Source organism: Dendrobates tinctorius, unplaced genomic scaffold, assembly GCF_039654945.1.
Source record: "Dendrobates tinctorius isolate UK_male_01 unplaced genomic scaffold, ASM3965494v1 ptg000081l, whole genome shotgun sequence".
NCBI lineage: Eukaryota > Metazoa > Chordata > Amphibia > Anura > Dendrobatidae > Dendrobates > Dendrobates tinctorius.
This window is the reverse complement of record NW_027361749.1, coordinates 17,749,715-17,766,394: the sequence shown is the minus strand read 5'-3', so window position 1 is coordinate 17,766,394 and position 16,680 is coordinate 17,749,715. Positions and strand designations below refer to the sequence as shown.

At 41.9% G+C, this 16,680-nt stretch overlaps 1 protein-coding gene across 8 annotated transcripts in view; it reads left to right on the top strand.

The window, feature by feature from the left end:
• Window positions 1–16,680, top strand: part of ST18 (ST18 C2H2C-type zinc finger transcription factor) — a 438,484-nt gene that overhangs the window by 192,024 nt on the left and 229,780 nt on the right. For 7 of the 8 annotated variants that reach the window (XR_012233808.1, XM_073583795.1, XM_073583796.1 and 4 more), the window contains one exon: window positions 11,380–11,434. The exons of the other annotated variant lie outside the window; for it this stretch is intronic. Coding sequence is in view for 6 of the 7 variants with exons in the window: in XM_073583795.1 (XP_073439896.1) it covers window positions 11,380–11,434 (55 nt within the window). In the remaining variant the exon portion in view is untranslated. Of the gene's footprint in view, window positions 1–11,379; window positions 11,435–16,680 lie in introns of those variants that run through there. 8 annotated transcript variants of the gene reach the window in all.

Genomic DNA, 16,680 nt, shown 5'->3' with positions numbered 1-16,680 from the left:
TACTACACAACCATATGTCCTGCTTGGAGACAAAAAATATGAACGAACACCAGAGACATTAGGTTTTGCTATCCTCATAAAAAAAATTAACAAAAAAGTGATCAAAAAGTTGTTTGTACCCAAAATGACACTAATGAAAACTACAGCTTGTCCTATAAGCAAAAAGCCCTCATGCAATTTTGTCTATGGAAGAATAAAAAAGAGTTAAGAGTCTCTTAATATTGTCATGATTGTATCGACAGAATGAAGCAAACATGTCAATTAAACTAAATAGTGAACAAAGTTAAAGAAAAAAAAATCAGAATTGCTTTCTTTTGTACATTGCACCTCCAATAACGTGTAATGAAAAGTGATAGAGGTGTACATACAGTGGGGAAAAAAAGTATTTAGTCAGTCAGCAATAGTGCAAGTTCCACCACTTAAAAAGATGAGAGGCGTCTGTAATTTACATCATAGGTAGACCTCAACTATGGGAGACAAACTGAGAAAAAAAAATCCAGAATATCACATTGTCTGTTTTTTTTTTCATTTTATTTGCATATTATGGTGGAAAATAAGTATTTGGTCAGAAACAAAATTTCATCTCAATACTTTGTGATATATCCTTTGTTGGCAATGACAGAGGTCAAACGTTTTCTGTAAGTCTTCACAAGGTTGCCACACACTGTTGTTGGTATGTTGGCCCATTCCTCCATGCAGATCTCCTCTAGAGCAATGATGTTTTTGGCTTTTTGCTTGGCAACACGGACTTTCAACTCCCTCCAAAGGTTTTCTATAGGGTTGAGATCTGGAGACTGGCTAGGCCACTCCAGGACCTTGAAATGCTTCTTACAAAGCCACTCCTTCGTTGCCCTGGTGGTGTGCTTTGGATCATTGTCATGTTGAAAGACCCAGCCACGTTTCATCTTCAATGCCCTTGCTGATGGAAGGAGGTTTGCACTCAAAATCTCACGATACATGGCCCCATTCATTCTTTCATGTACCCGGATCAGTCGTCCTGGCCCCTTTGCAGAGAAACAGCCCCAAAGCATGATGTTTCCACCACCATGCTTTACAGTAGGTATGGTGTTTGATGGATGCAACTCAGTATTCTTTTTCCTCCAAACACGACAAGTTGTGTTTCTACCAAACAGTTCCAGTTTGGTTTCATCAGACCATAGGACATTCTTCCAAAACTCCTCTGGATCATCCAAATGCTCTCTAGCAAACTTCAGACGGGCCCGGACATGTACAGGCTTAAGCAGTGGGACACGTCTGGCACTGCAGGATCTGAGTCCATGGTGGCGTAGTGTGTTACTTATGGTAGGCCTTGTTACATTGGTCCCAGCTCTCTGCAGTTCATTCACTAGGTCCCCCCGCGTGGTTCTGGGATTTTTGCTCACCGTTCTTGTGATCATTCTGACCCCACGGGGTGGGATTTTGCGTGGAGCACCAGATCGAGGGAGATTATCAGTGGTCTTGTATGTCTTCCATTTTCTAATTATTGCTCCCACAGTTGATTTCTTCACTCCAAGCTGGTTGGCTATTGCAGATTCAGTCTTCCCAGCCTGGTGCAGGGCTACAATTTTGTTTCTGGTGTCCTTTGACAGCTCTTTGGTCTTCACCATAGTGGAGTTTGGAGTCAGACTGTTTGAGGGTGTGCACAGGTGTCTTTTTATACTGATAACAAGTTAAAACAGGTGCCATTACTACAGGTAATGAGTGGAGGAAAGAGGAGACTCTTAAAGAAGAAGTTACAGGTCTGTGAGAGCCAGAAATCTTGATTGCTTGTTTCTGACCAAATACTTATTTTCCACCATAATATGCAAATAAAATGAAAAAAAAACAGACAATGTGATTTTCTGGATTTTTTTTTCTCAGTTTGTCTCCCATAGTTGAGGTCTACCTATGATGTAAATTACAGACGCCTCTCATCTTTTTAAGTGGTGGAACTTGCACTATTGCTGACTGACTAAATACTTTTTTTCCCCACTGTACATGAGGGCTACGAGGTGCATCTAGTTATCCAGTGTCCGGACCGCTGCAGTGTACCCCTTAACGAGCGTTTCGGTATCTTCCAGGAGCACCCCTTCTGAGGAAGACACCGGGTAACTATATGCACCTCATAGCCCTCATGTATTTGCTACTCAGCGTTAACTATTTCAATGAATTCACTGGCTAGCGCATGCAGAGAAATGGTTTTATAGCAGACTTTCTACCCTGATGTTTTTGAATGTCACCTGGATACTTATCTACTTTAAAGTCTGCAGATGATCATATCCCAGTTTCTTGTCCTGTAGGATTTGTTCTAGTCCTTGTCTTATTATTGTTTAAATCCCATTGATTTACTTAAAGCACTTTAATTATTTAATAACTAGGGATTTTATCAAATTCTTATTGTAAGGCAGAACTCCTCCTCCTGCTCAATGTGTGCATTGTTTTTTTCTTGGGTGTCATTATCCCTTCTTTTAAAAATATTTTGACATGGTTCAATAAAAATAATTTTGTTAAATGAATTTATTTGAGGACCTTTTCTTGTATAGGTTTTTTCCGCCTTCTGTTACAGTCAAATATTTCAAATTTTGACTCATCAGTAGAGATGGGTAAGCCTGTGGGTTCATCCAAACATTTTTAAAAAGTTTGGTTCAAGTACCAGAACATTCCAATGAATGGGGGGCCCAAGCATTAGGTGTTTCCCTTGATGTCTTCTGTGTGACAGTGCGAGAAACATCTGCTCTGATCAGGTCAGAGTGCTGCTGTTTCCACATTGTCATACAGATGACAGCTTGTGAGCCAGCAGCTGTGACCGGCGGTAAAAAGATTACAGCCAGTCATAGGCGTTAGCTGATGAGAGTACTACTCTCATCATCCTACACCTGGTCTCGCTGATAGCAGCGAGAGTAGATATATAATGATGATGATGAGAGTATCCACCAGCCAGCACCTGTGCAATAAATAAATACATAATAATAAAATATGACATGGATCAGTGTGCCATTATTGAGCCAACAGTGTTTCTTCAGTGTGCAATCCTTGTGCCATCCATTTTTTTTTTCGGCTTGGCTTAAGTAAAAAAAAAACTCAAAGCTTCTCCTCTGCTTTGCTATGTCAATCACATACAGCATATGGACGGCACATGGACGACACATGGATGCCATCCGTGTGCTGTATGTACTTTACCTGGACCCATAGATTTGTATTGGGTCTTGTTATCTATGCTGCTGGTAAAAAATGGACACGTCTCCATGCGCTTTGCACCGACAAACAGTCCATGTAAGAACACATGGATATGTGTGAAGCACCCTAGATTATAATGGGTACATGTGGCATCCGTGAAAAAATTGGATGCCACACGCACTGCAAACACAGACATGTGAAGGGGGCCTAAGACAATATTCAATGCAATCAGTAAGCATATAAATAGGTTTACATTTGTAGGGAATGAGAAAGACTGATACTAAAAAAATCATTTGCTTCCGAATATTCATGAAAAAGGAGATGTGGCGCAATAAGTTTAAGAGGCCAGTTACTGTTTTAATTGGGAGTTTGGCTGTGGAGTATTTTTGCATGCAAGGCATCATAATTAAAAAATGTTAATTTTACTTCAATATATCTACCTTTTGTTCGAAATCTATTTTTTTGGAAAAATTGGACAACTTTTTGTGACACTGTCGCTATCTACTGGCTGCACACACTACGTTGCCCCAAATGACTGTGTGATTGGCCTTGTAGTACAGTAAATCATAGAAACCAGTGAACCTTTTTTTATCTGACTATTGTTTCTTGTCCAAAGCTAGTTGAACAGAAGGCAGCTCAGACAGTGAAACATTGCAGGGTGACTTTCTATGTGGCTGTTCGTCCTTAATAGCTGGCATTGAAAGCCTCCATTAAGACATTAATATGGGAATGTTACATTTAAATAGCTGCTTGTTAGCAGCAAAAAGGCCAAGTACATATGATCAACTAATAGCAAATACTCAATAACTAGAACAAAAAAACACTTATAGTCTATAATGTTATATTCAGTGCTACTCTCCTCAATAACTTTTTGAATAAAAAAAAAATTGCTCTAAAGAAGAATAGAGGAATATTCATTTTAAAATTATAAAGCGAAAGAAACATGATTGAAATGCGTTCCATAGCGTTTTAGATGGTTTATGGCAGAGGTTTTGTGCGTGTCCCTAAATGTAGGTCATTTGCAAAAAAAAATAAGTGCATAAATGAACAAACTACATGAAATACTGAACAATTACATATATTGTGTGTCCATAATCGATGCCTGAAAGAACAATGAAACAGGGCCATATTTCAATAAAATCATTTCTTGGCATATACTTGGGTTTGAACAAGTAGTAATTCTTTTCAGAACTGAAGCACAGACTGCTTTTAATTTTGTCTGCGGAGTTGCTTGCCATAAAAAAACACAATAGATAAATAGTATATCTGCGCATAATATATACAGCGTTCTGGAGTTGTTTATCTCAATAGACTATAGTAATCAAAAGTAATGAACCTATTATGTGCAGGACCTTGGAGAGCGTAGAATGGCAGTAAAAGTGTGGCACATAAAAGGTTTATTAAAGGAAATTAAAGTCCATCATTGCCACACCTGCTCCCCTATTATAAGTCTATGGCAGGTCAGTGCCTTCAATCACAACTCAGCAGCACAGAATAGATCATGTTTCACATTACAATTGCTTCCACAAAGAGGACATTCAGTTGTACATCTTCAGTCTGCTTACAACTCTATAATGCACAGCATTAAATAAAAACAAAAGGCTATTTTTACAATTATGACACATTGTCTGTTGTTTGTGATATTGCTGTGATGCAAAATAGTATTTCTATGTTCTAGAGCAATGCTGTACTCTTCTTTTTACAAGATAAATAGCAACTATATTGATTTAGAAAAATGGTACAATGTAAGTATAGAAATATAAAAAAACTAGATATGTGCCCGATGCTATCGCATCAGGAGGGCAGTAACATCATGATGGGGGCAGCTTTGTGGCGCTGGGGGTGGCGGCCCACCCACTTCCATGCAGTCACAACCGGCAGGAAAGACGGTGATTTGTGGCCTGTGCTGGAGATGGTGTGCGGCGCCGGCCGCACCCAATCTCCAGCACAGGCCTCAAGCCGGTCTTTCCTGCTGGCTGTGACTGCACGGAGGTGTGTGGGCAGGTAGCGGCGGGATCCGGCACATGTAGTCAGGCGGCGGGTCCTGGTGTGGGGCCGGCGGCGGCATCACTCTCATTACTCCCCCCTCATTACACCCTCTTCATTACACCCCTCTCGTTATAGCCCCTTGTTTCACCCCTTTCACAGCATCGTGATTGCAGCGGCGGCATGGGTCCGAGCGGTGGCTGGGATCCAAGCAGTGGCCGGGATCCCAGAGGTGGCCGGAATCGTAGCGGCAGCCTGGATCCAAGCGGTAGCTGGGATCTGAGCGGCGGCTGGGATCCAAGCAGCAGCCGGGATCCCAACGGCAGTCGTGATTGCAGCGACGGTCGGGATTTCAGCGGCAGCCTGGATTCGAGCGGCAACTGGGATCCCAGAGGCATTCAGGATTGCAGCTGCATCCGGGATCCGAGCAGCATCACTTGGGTATACCAAAATGGCGGTCTGTGTACTTCAGGTGTGGTGTGGTGGATTGCGGGATTAGGGGACATCCAGACGGAAGTGGATGATGGACAATGTGAGGCAATTATATATAGATATGTAAATAGATAGAGGAAACTGTGGTCACAGCAAATAGACAAAATTGTGGGTTCAGGTAAGGTGCGGTGGAAAAGAAAATATCATTGTATAGATAAATGATTTAGATATATGGAGAATGTACTTCTATGTAGATCCATTGGAATAAATCCATTGTTCTTCTACTTGATCATACTTTTACTAGAGCTTTGCATAGATTGCAGATAAGTTCTTGTCCTAGATCCTTGGCTAAACTCGAGATAAGTACTTGTCCTATATCCTAGGAAAGACTGCAGATAAATGCTTGTCCTAGATCCTTTGGTAGACAGCAGATAAGTGCTCGTCCAAGATCCTTGGATAGATTGCAGATAAGTGCTTGTACTAGATCCTTGGATAAACAACCGCTGATAAGTGCTTGTCCTAGATCCTTCGGTAGACTGGAGATAATAAATTGTGACCCTGAGTAAAGCTAAAGGCCCTTTTACATTTAGCGATGCACCAGCGATCCAACCAGCGATCCGACCCGGTCAGGATCGCTGGTGCATCGCTAAATGATCGCTAGTGAGCTTTCATACAGAAAGATCTCACAGCGATGCAGCAGCGACGCAGCGCACGATACTTACCATTCACACACAGCGATCCTGCGTCCTCCCGCCCGCCTCCACGCGTCGCTGGACGTCACAGCAGGAAGTCTCAGCAGGAAGCGCCCGACGAGAAATGGAGCCGGACATTCTCGCGCGATCAGCGATGGACAGCGGGGGAGCCGGTCGCTGGTAAGTATCACACATAGCGATATCGCTAGCAATATCGCTATAACGTCACAAAACCAGTGACGTTTTAGCGATATTGCTAGCGATATTGCTTAGTGTAAAACCCCCTTTAGAGACAGGGTAGTCAGGAGGTCCAAGGTCAGACACCAGGAGGGTTCGTAGCACAGAGGGGTGAGACAAAGGCATGGTCAGGTAACAGTCCAGGGTCAAATGCCTGGTGGGTACGTTAAAACTATGGATTATAACAAATGGATAGTCAGATGCCAAGTCCAGGGTCACATACCTGAAGTCAGAGAGGATCAAAAGCAGAAGGAATAATCCAAAAGGGTAGTCACAACAAAATCTAGAGCATACACACCTAACTATAGCAAATCTACAACTGACAATCTGCTGCACACAGTAATGTAGTTAAATACCCTGCAAAACATTTGAGAACAGGAGGCAGGCCAAAAGAGATTGAACAGCAGGGTTGATAATCAAAAAGATGGATGACTGGACTGTCACTTAAAAAACCAACAGTCCAGCACACTACAGATCCCATAATGTGGCTGAGCTGTCACTCACAGCATCCCAAGGCCACAATTAGATGTGAAACCGTGAGCGTACCCCCTCTTTTAGAGGCAATCAGCAGACCCGAAGGCTTCTCAGGAAGCCTAAAATTAAAGGCCAAGATCAGTTGATTGACCCTCATAGGTCAGGAATAGGAATCCAGGATCTCTCATCCGTTTCATATCCTTTTCAATGTATGAGGTACTGGAGGGAAGTTGGGACCATACGGGAATCCACAACTGTTTGTACCTCATGCTCTAGACTGTCATCAACAACAATCGGAGAAGACAGAGACAAGGGCAACACCAAGGGGGGGGGAATTCTTTTAACAGAAATCTATGGAAGACAGTAGGAATGTGAAGAGAAGGAGGAAGCTTCAACTTAAATGCCACCGGATTGACCACTTCCAGGACCTCATAGGGACCAATGAATTTTGGACCTAACTTACGTTTAATGTTTTTTGATGATAGCCAGACCCTATCACCCAATTTAAAAACAGGACCCACCGAATGGCTTCTATCAGCCTTCCATTTTTGGTGAACCTGAGTAGCCCCAATATTCCTTTGAACTTCCTTCTAAACATCCCCATGCTTCTGTATAGTGTCCAACCCCAGACACTCATAACTTAGCCTGGAAAACTCACTATAATGGGGATAAAAACTATAATTGCAGAAAAATGGCTAAGTTACAGTCACTGATTGACCTGACTGTTAAAGGTGAACTCTGCCAGAGGTAGAAATGAGGACCAGTCCTGCTGCTAAGCTGCAGCAAAGCACCACAAAATTTGCTCTAAATATTGATTTGTCCTCTCAATGTGATGGTTGGTTATGGGACAGTGAGCAGAGGAAGAAGACAAGTCAATCACCAGTCTCTTCAGAACTTGGAGACTAATTGCACTCCCCTATCAGACACAATGTTGAGAGAGATTTCATCAAACCTCAACACATGGCGAATAAAAACCCTGGAGAGTGTCTTTGCATTTGGTAATCCTGACAAGGGAACAAAATAAGCTTTTTTTTACTGAATTGGTTCACCACCACTCAAATAACAGTTTTCCCATCTGACATAGGCAAATCCATGATGAAATCCATGGACAGATAAGTCCACGGTCTTTCCTGAATTGTTAATGGAACCAATTTCCTGACTGGCCGGTTATGAAAAAAATGTAGCTTGTGCTCAGACTTCACAGGTGGATACAAAATCATTTATATCACTACTCATAGATGTCCACCAAAATAGTCTGGAAATAGAGTGGCATGTACAAGTTTGGGCATCCTTGGTTAAAATTACTGGTATTGTCAACAGTTAAGCAAGTTGAAGATGAAATGATCTCTGAAAGGCCTAAAGTAAAGGTGACACATTTTCTTTCTATTTTAGGGAAAAAATGTATATATTGTCATTTTTTTTTCATTTCAACAACTACAAAGTGGAAAATAGGCTGATGCAAAAGTTTGGGCACCCTTGGCGATTTGTGTGCTCAGGAAGCTTTGACCAAGGTTTCAGACCATAATTAATCTGTAATGGTTTTGGCTTGTTCACTATCATTGTTGGAAAAGGCCTGGTGATGCAAATTTCCCAGCACTGTAAAAATCCAGCCTCCTGTAACTTAAAAAGCAGCATCCATGGGTTCATTCTTCTAAGCAGCTGCCTAGCATTCTGAAAATGAAAATGATGGAAGTGCACAAAACAGGAGAAGGCTATAAGAAGATAGAAATGTGTTTTCAAGTAGCCTGTTCCTTAGTTTGAAATGTAATTAAGAAATGGCAGTTAACAGGAACAGTAGAGGTCATGATAAGGTCTACGAGACCATGCAACATTTCAGTGAGCTGCTTGTAGGTGTGGTACAGTAAAGGGTGTTTTACTGGATGGGAGATACATTTCTCCCAGCAGATTAATGTTTGGCCGGGTTTTTCCCTGAAGACTGGACCCTGGGAATGGCACCTAGCGGATGCTGCAGGACCTGGCAGCCGCTTAGTTAAGCCTGTCCCGTGCAAGGGGTGAGTCTGGGACCAGTGGTTCTCCAAGCTGGAGTACATTTATGTTTTTCCCTTATTTTCTGTTAACCTGCTGTTTGCAAAGTGACATTAAACCACTGAATTTAGACTTTGAGCCTGTGTGTTGCCTCGTTACTGCAGCCCTGCCATTACCTACCAGAGTGAATCCCAACATAGGATTGCTAGAGAGGCAAATCAGAACCCCCACTTGAATGCAAAAGACCATCAGAAAGATTTAGCAGACTCTTGAGTTGTGGTACATTGTTCTACTATTCAATGACAACTGCACAAATATGGCCTTCATTGAAGAGTCATCAGAAGAGAACTTTTCCTCCATCCTATCCACAAAATTCAACATCAGAAGTATGCAAAACAACATATAAACAAGCCTGATGCATTTTGGAAACAAGTCGTATGGACCGATGAGGTTAAAATAGAATTCTTTGGCCACAATGATCTAAGGTATATGTGGATAAAAAAGGGCACAAAATTTCAGGAAAAGTTCATCTCGCCAACCATTAACCATGGGGGTGGATCAATCATACTTTGGAATTGGGTTGCAGCCAATGGCAAGGCGAATATTTCATAGGTGGAGGGAAGAATGGTTTCAGTGAAATTTCAACAAATTCTTGATGCAAACATAACACTGATTGTATAAAAGTTGAAGTTGCAAAGAGGATTGTTCCTGCAAATGGATAATGATGCTAAACACACATCAAAAGGCACAAGCTGAAGGTTTTACAATGGCCCTCACAGTCCCCTGATCTGAAAATTATCGAAAATCTGTGGCCAGACCTCAAAATAGCAGTGCATGCAAGACGAGTCCGGAATCTCACAGAGCTGGAAGAATGGGTGAAAATCCTTCAAACAAGAATTGTAAGACTCTTGGCTGGCTACAAAAAGCGTTTACAAGCTGTGATGCTTTCAAAATGGGTTTCTACTAGTTATTTACAAAGCAGGTTGCCCAAACTTGTGCATAGGCCCAGTTTCCTTTTTGTAATTTTTTAAATGCAAAAGATGAAAATATATATATTTTTATCTAAAATAAAAAGTGAAATGTGTCATCTTTAGGTCTTTTACAGCCCCAATATCTTAGTAATTTCTGGAGTCCTGCACCCTCTGTAAGACCTGTAACATTTTTTCACTTTTCAGAGTCAGGTAAATCTCCTTTTGACCCATTTTGTCTATGGAAAACAAGCTTCCTAATAATTCTACACACCTTCATAAAAGAAGTTGATATCTTTAGGCCTCACTCTCCGTCATTAGACACATACACATCACCCGATCTGCTTAATCCGATCAGCATTCACGTTTATGAAGCTTGGGGATGGAAAATCTGCATAAAAATGCTGATATGCTCAAAAGACTCACTTATCCAATAATTCTGCACAGTGTAGAATAGTGCAGTCATATGGGAGTTTAGAATCATGTTTTTAATTATTTAACTCCTTGAAGACCTCTGTGGTACATTTATGTAAAAGGTTGTGTCCTTGTCTTTGATGTGCGCTCACATGTTGGCCCGTGTCGTTCCCCACTCATGATGCCTGATTTAATCATCTATCATGTGCTTTAACAGCCAATTAAATTCTGCTGTCAATTACTGATAGAGGGATTTGACACTACCAGCCAGAAGCTTGTTATTCATCCCACCCATTGACAGCTTTGTCACATGATCACGGGGCGCGATAGGTTGTCATGATGGTCTGATGATGACTTGTTACTCCGATCCTCCTGTGAACGTTGGCCAGTGACCTGCGTTCATGGGAGATTGTGATTTCTGCTATACATTGCAGTGCTGATGCATACCCTGATTGCAAAGAAATATATTCATACATGAATTGCTTGTAACACAAATTTAAGGTATGGCAAGTAACTAAAGTAACTCTTAAATGAACATTGTTCATGCATCTTCATCTTGTGCTACCCTATTACTAGATTATAACAACAAAATGTCTGAAATTAATTTTATATTTGACATATGCTAACACTAGCCTTTCCCTATTCATGAAATGGTTGTTGTTGGTGAGGTAGCCACCTAACTCCTAGTGGTATACAATAACTAACATGAGACCCCATGTGCTCTAATTAAAGCAAGACAAAATACAACAGCCATTGACATTGTTATATGTGTAAGAAAAGACAATCAAGGTCAAACGCTTTTCAAATAAATCCTGAAGTTCATAGAGGGAAGAAAGACATCAAAGCAAAAAAAAATCTGCTACCCTAAAGTTCCTGATTCATACTACATTCATTCCCCATCTGCATATGTTCAGTTCATTTCAAGATTCACTTTATTTTTGCTACTTGTCCAAATTTTAGCAAATTAAAGATTTACTAATACCAGTTTTACAGCAGCTTTAAAGTTCTGTTATCATATTCATATTTTTATATAGATGGCGGTAGATGGAGAAGATACTCATCTATGCATACTATCAAAAGAAATCAAGGGTAAGTTTTGTACTATTATAAAATAGTCACATTTGTTTTACAGATACCAAGTGCTTTACATCTCACACATTTTTTCTGCTGGTAAAATAATGTACTTTGGGGGAGAGGTACCAAATACAGGAAAAAACTAAATGTGTTTTAGACTATAGGTGTCACCAAGACATTTCACTGTAAAGCAGCTTAAAGGGAAGGTATTACCAAAAAAATACCCATTGTTTAAATCAGGTTTTCATGCTACATAAAAACAAAATTGGTAATGTTTTTTTCCCATAGTGCATTCTTACTGCAGTGAAAACTCCACCAGGAGGAGCTGGTGAGAGAAGACAGGTTACACACTAAGAGTAGCAACACTGAGCAACTGCACAGGTGTCACAGGTAATGATAGAATGGCCAGACGAACCGAGTCAGAAACAATCAGGAGCAGATGTACCAGAAGTTGCAGCAATACACGTAGTCAAAATACCAAGCCGAGGGTCAAAAAGCCAAACATGAGCGTGGGGTCCAAAAACGTGAAACAGAAAATGTGGTTGGGGTACAAGCCGGGGAATCAAAAGACAGACAGAGAACGTAGCAGCAGAAACAAATACCAAGAGACGGGGTCAAAGATCAGTTCGGGTCATACACGTGGATACCAGTCAAAGGCAGGAGGATAACCACAGTACAAGGTCAGAGGCTGTAAAGTGGAAGCTTGAGCTATCACTAACACTGGTCAGCAGGCTGTGATGGACTGAAATAACCCAGCTAGCTCCAGAACAAGGCAGAGAAGATTAACCCCTGCATGACCAGTCCAGAGTGAAGACAGCAGAAAATAAACTCCGGACTGGACCATGACACTTACTATGTACATGTATTTTTTCAAGAAACAAAGAAAGTTAAAGTATAAAAAAGCTCCATGAAAATGGCAAGAGTTTTATTTTTTATATGTAATGCTGCACAGTTAGTAATTTATAGAAAGAAAATGACAACATTTTCAAAATAATACAATTAACATGAGAACAAGATTTAAATAATAGATCATTTTCTGATTAAGCCTACTTTTTCACCATTCCAGACAAAAGATGTTTAAGGCAACAAAATTTTGACATCAATGGGTGCACATAACAGCTGACACCATACAGCATCTGCCCCAACTAGTTTTGGAACTGATTAAGGCCAATTAACCCCTTAAGTATGGGTCGCCCCGCCCCAGGGCTGTGGGGTACTCGGTACCAGGCTGGTGCCAGTGGCATGTGTCACAGCAGCAGTGACCCGGTCCGTGGCCCTGGGCGCCCAAGTAATGGGGAAATGTAATGGTGTAATGGAATAGTTCGTGACACCACCTGTGGTGTTCGGCAAGGGAGATGGTAAGCCGACGCTGCAGACAGATCCTCTGGGACAGATGGTGGGATGCAGAAATGGTGGTACAGCCCTCCTCAGGCAGGGCTAATGTCCCAGAGCAGTGTAGATGTGGGGACACTTTGATGGTGTAGTGTCCGCCGCAGGGGATGTAGCAGTGCTGGCGGATGCAAGAAGGAATGGAGGACACCAGGGCTTGCAGTTTCAACGCTTTACTCACAGTTCTTGGTAACCACTGGTGCCCGCTTCCATGCCGTGTCCTCCGGAGCAGAGACTCGATCAACCTCCCGGGCAAGTGAGGCTTCTCCTCTCCAACACTCCGCCAACATGTACCTGTCCTGAATGACTCCTCTATTGCGCCTGTAGTGTGAAGAGCTCCAGTACCGTGATTACTCTGGAGTTCCTCCTGTCAGATGTTCCTAACAACTCTACTTGTATGACAGACAGCTGTAGCCTGATCAGGGACCTCCTGGATCCCGGCTCTCTATCCGTGTTGCTGTTGTGTCCCAAGTCTTGGATGGGAGTAGTGCATTTACAGCCAACTACTCCACCGGTGTCTGCTGCAGAACCATAAGTGTCCATACAACCTCGGGGACTGGGCCCCGGCCTTGTGCTGAGAACCTATAGGCAGGGTTCCTCTTCCAACCCACAACTCCTCTCTGTTCTCCTACTCCTTCGTTCCGTGCTGTTCCTTCTCTCTCTTAAGGAAGCTTAGGTTGCAGATCTACGTCCTTCTCCTTCTGTTCCTTTCCCATGCCAGCTGGCTCAGATCACTGAGGCAGCTGCAGCACTCCTTCCTCTCTCTCTCTCGGACCCATCCTCAGTCTCTCCTGACTGACTGTCCTTCTCCCACCTGACCTCCCGTCAGACTGACCTGTAATTCTAAACCTTCCCCACCTTTTATATATCTAACTCCACCCACCTCTCAGCACATCTCGTGTTATGAAGCAAGGACCCATGAAAGGTGCTCTGCTATACTCTAAGCATAAAGCTGCAATCTGTTCAATTGCTGAACTATCCTGTGTGTGGGTGCAGGTGTTGGAGTGTGGAAAGGAGTTACCAACTTACCTAGATGGTGGGGCACTACACCTTAGGAGAAGGTGCAGTACCTCTGTGGCGAACGAGCCTCAGGGGCACCACAAGTACAGATATCAACCATGACTGTGGCATATAAGTGGTTAAAAGCTTACTGTTGCCACATGGGTTTTTTTGCCTTCCTCTGGATCAACATGTTAGGGCAAGTTAGGATAGGATATGGGTTGAACTAGATGGACTTAAAGTCTCCCTTCAACCTTAATAACTATGTTACTATGTTACTATGTAAAAGGGGGTTAAAAGACACCCTATGACACCATCGCTGCTCCCACAACCATAGTCACAGATTGCAATAGTTGCCTTGGTACCCTGAGGTCATCTGATGATCCCAATGTACAGTGGCCAGTTAGATCCTGCAGTGGGACTAAGTGAAAAAGTTAAAAAATGTAAAAAAGAATGTGTAAACATTTAAAAAGACAAAAAAATAGACACAAATCACAAAAAGAGGCCTTTATGTTAAAACAAAAGTAAACTTAAAAATGCACATAGTTTTGGTATCGATGCATCTGAAACTACATGAATAATAAAGCTATGATTGTATTTATTCCGTACGGCTGAAGGGAAGGTGACCTGACGGACAGACAGACTTGTCAGAATAGAGAAAGGAAGGGTTGCACAGTTTAGACAGGTGTCAGCTACTACAGTGGGGAAACAGCTGAGAAAGTGTAGTGGATGTGCAGTACCTTGGGTTGACCATTAGAGGGCAGGGAGGAGTGTGAGCAAAGGACTTGACATCAGCTTAGGGCTTAGGAAACCGTTGGTCATGGGGGGTGGATTTACAGGGAACCGGGAATGATATAAATTTGACAGGAGGGTTCCAGAAAGTTCCAGGGGAGCTCCAGTGACAGGAGGACTACGACAGTTTGTGCACTGTGAGGAAAACCAAACCAGAGGGACTGAGGAGAGAGAACGTCAGGGGGGTGGTACTGACACAAGAGTACCGCAGTATAGACGAGGCACTGAGGTAAAGCATACCGTACTGAGGGAGAGACGACTGATCAGTAAAGGTACTCTTGGTTTACGGGCCTAAGGCGGCCACAGTGACGGATCTGACAGGAGCGTCGAAGAGTGAAGAGGGGACGGTGCGTATATGTATGTCCATGGTGTAAAGTACGGTGTGTGGGAAGCGGTCCTGGAAACGGAGTGCCAATAAGTGAAGTAAAGTGAAGTGAAGTGCATGGAAGTGTGGTGTACTTCGGAGGCCATCAGGCGGACGGCAAGAGAATAAACTTGGACCTGTTGTACCCGAAACCTGCCTCATCTTGTGTCTGTACGTTACTGCGCCGTATATTGAGGGACCACTCCCCAGCCCGGCCCACCGACCCTACACGGCGAACACTGTAAAAAATATTGATAAAAAAACGGCAAAAATGTAGTTTTTCGTTATAGTGACACACAAAAAATAATAAAAAGTGGTCAAAAACTCACATATAAAAAAATGGTATAAATAAAAACAACATACAGTCCTGCAAAAAAGCCCTATTATGGCCGATTTGGTATAAATTTGAAAAAGTTACAGCTCTCAAAATATGTCAGAAGCAAATTCACTTTTGTAAATCATTGTTTTTAGTCTGTAAAAGAAGCAAACCATAAAAAACTATGTATCATACTGACACAAAGAATAAGACAGTCTCATCATTTTTACTGAATCACGCAAAATTAAAAAATAAAAACAATAAGCAAATTGCTGTTTTTTGTTCATTCTGCATCTAAATAAAAAGCAATCAAAAATTGTTATATACCCCAATGTGGTATCAAAAAAATCATGTCACAGAAAAAATAAGCCCTCATACAGCTTTCTTCATTCAAAAATAAAAAATTACAGCTCTCACAATATGTTGATAAAAAATATTTTTTTTTATAAAAAAAAGCATTTCTACTGTGTGATAATAATGAAACATAAAGAAAACTATATAAACTTGGTATCGTTGTAATGTCATCGTCGACTCAAAGAATAAAGCTGCCTTACTGCTTACAGTATATACTGCATGGTGAATCTCACAAAAATAAAAATAAGAACTATTCTTGTACTGTACTCTATTTGTTCAGTCTACTTCCCGAAAATCGGAATAAGACTCGGTTCACATTTATTGCTCTCTTTGCTGGGCATTTACGTCGGAGTTTCTATATACATGCCAAAATAAACGTGGTTCAGACAAAAATCCCTACGGAACTAATCACTATAATGATGCAGATGGAGTCACTTTGGAATCTGTCTGGTCTCTCTTCCGGCAGTGTCCCTTCATTTTAGGCATCTTTTTATTGCACAAGTGTGGTCGACAACAATTCTGTGCATATCTAAAATGACCGATATCACTGGAAGAGATGTCAAACTCACTCCAAAGTGACTCCATCTAACTCATTATAGTGAGTAGTTATGTTGGGGGTTCCTTCTGAATCTCATATTTGTGGGATTTATACAGAAACCTCGTTGTAAGTGCTCAGTGTAGAACACAAAAATGTGATCTCGGAGTTATACTGAAAGTGATAAAAAAAAATTATGTGCCACAAAATGTTATCAATAACAAACTTAACTTATCCCGCATGAAACCAGGCTCTTCTCAGGTTTGTCACCTGCCACTGGAAGTATAGGGGGTTCCCACATTACTGGTTTAACCTCTTTCCTACATTAGACATACTATTCTGTCCATGTGACCTGGGACCTAAGTCCCAAGGACGGAATAGTACGTCTAGTGCGATCAGCAGCACTCACGGGGGAGCGCCGCTGATCGCGTCCGGGTGTCAGTTGATTATCACAGCTGACACCCGGCACTATGTGTCAGGGGTGGTAACGGACCGCCCACAACACATTAACT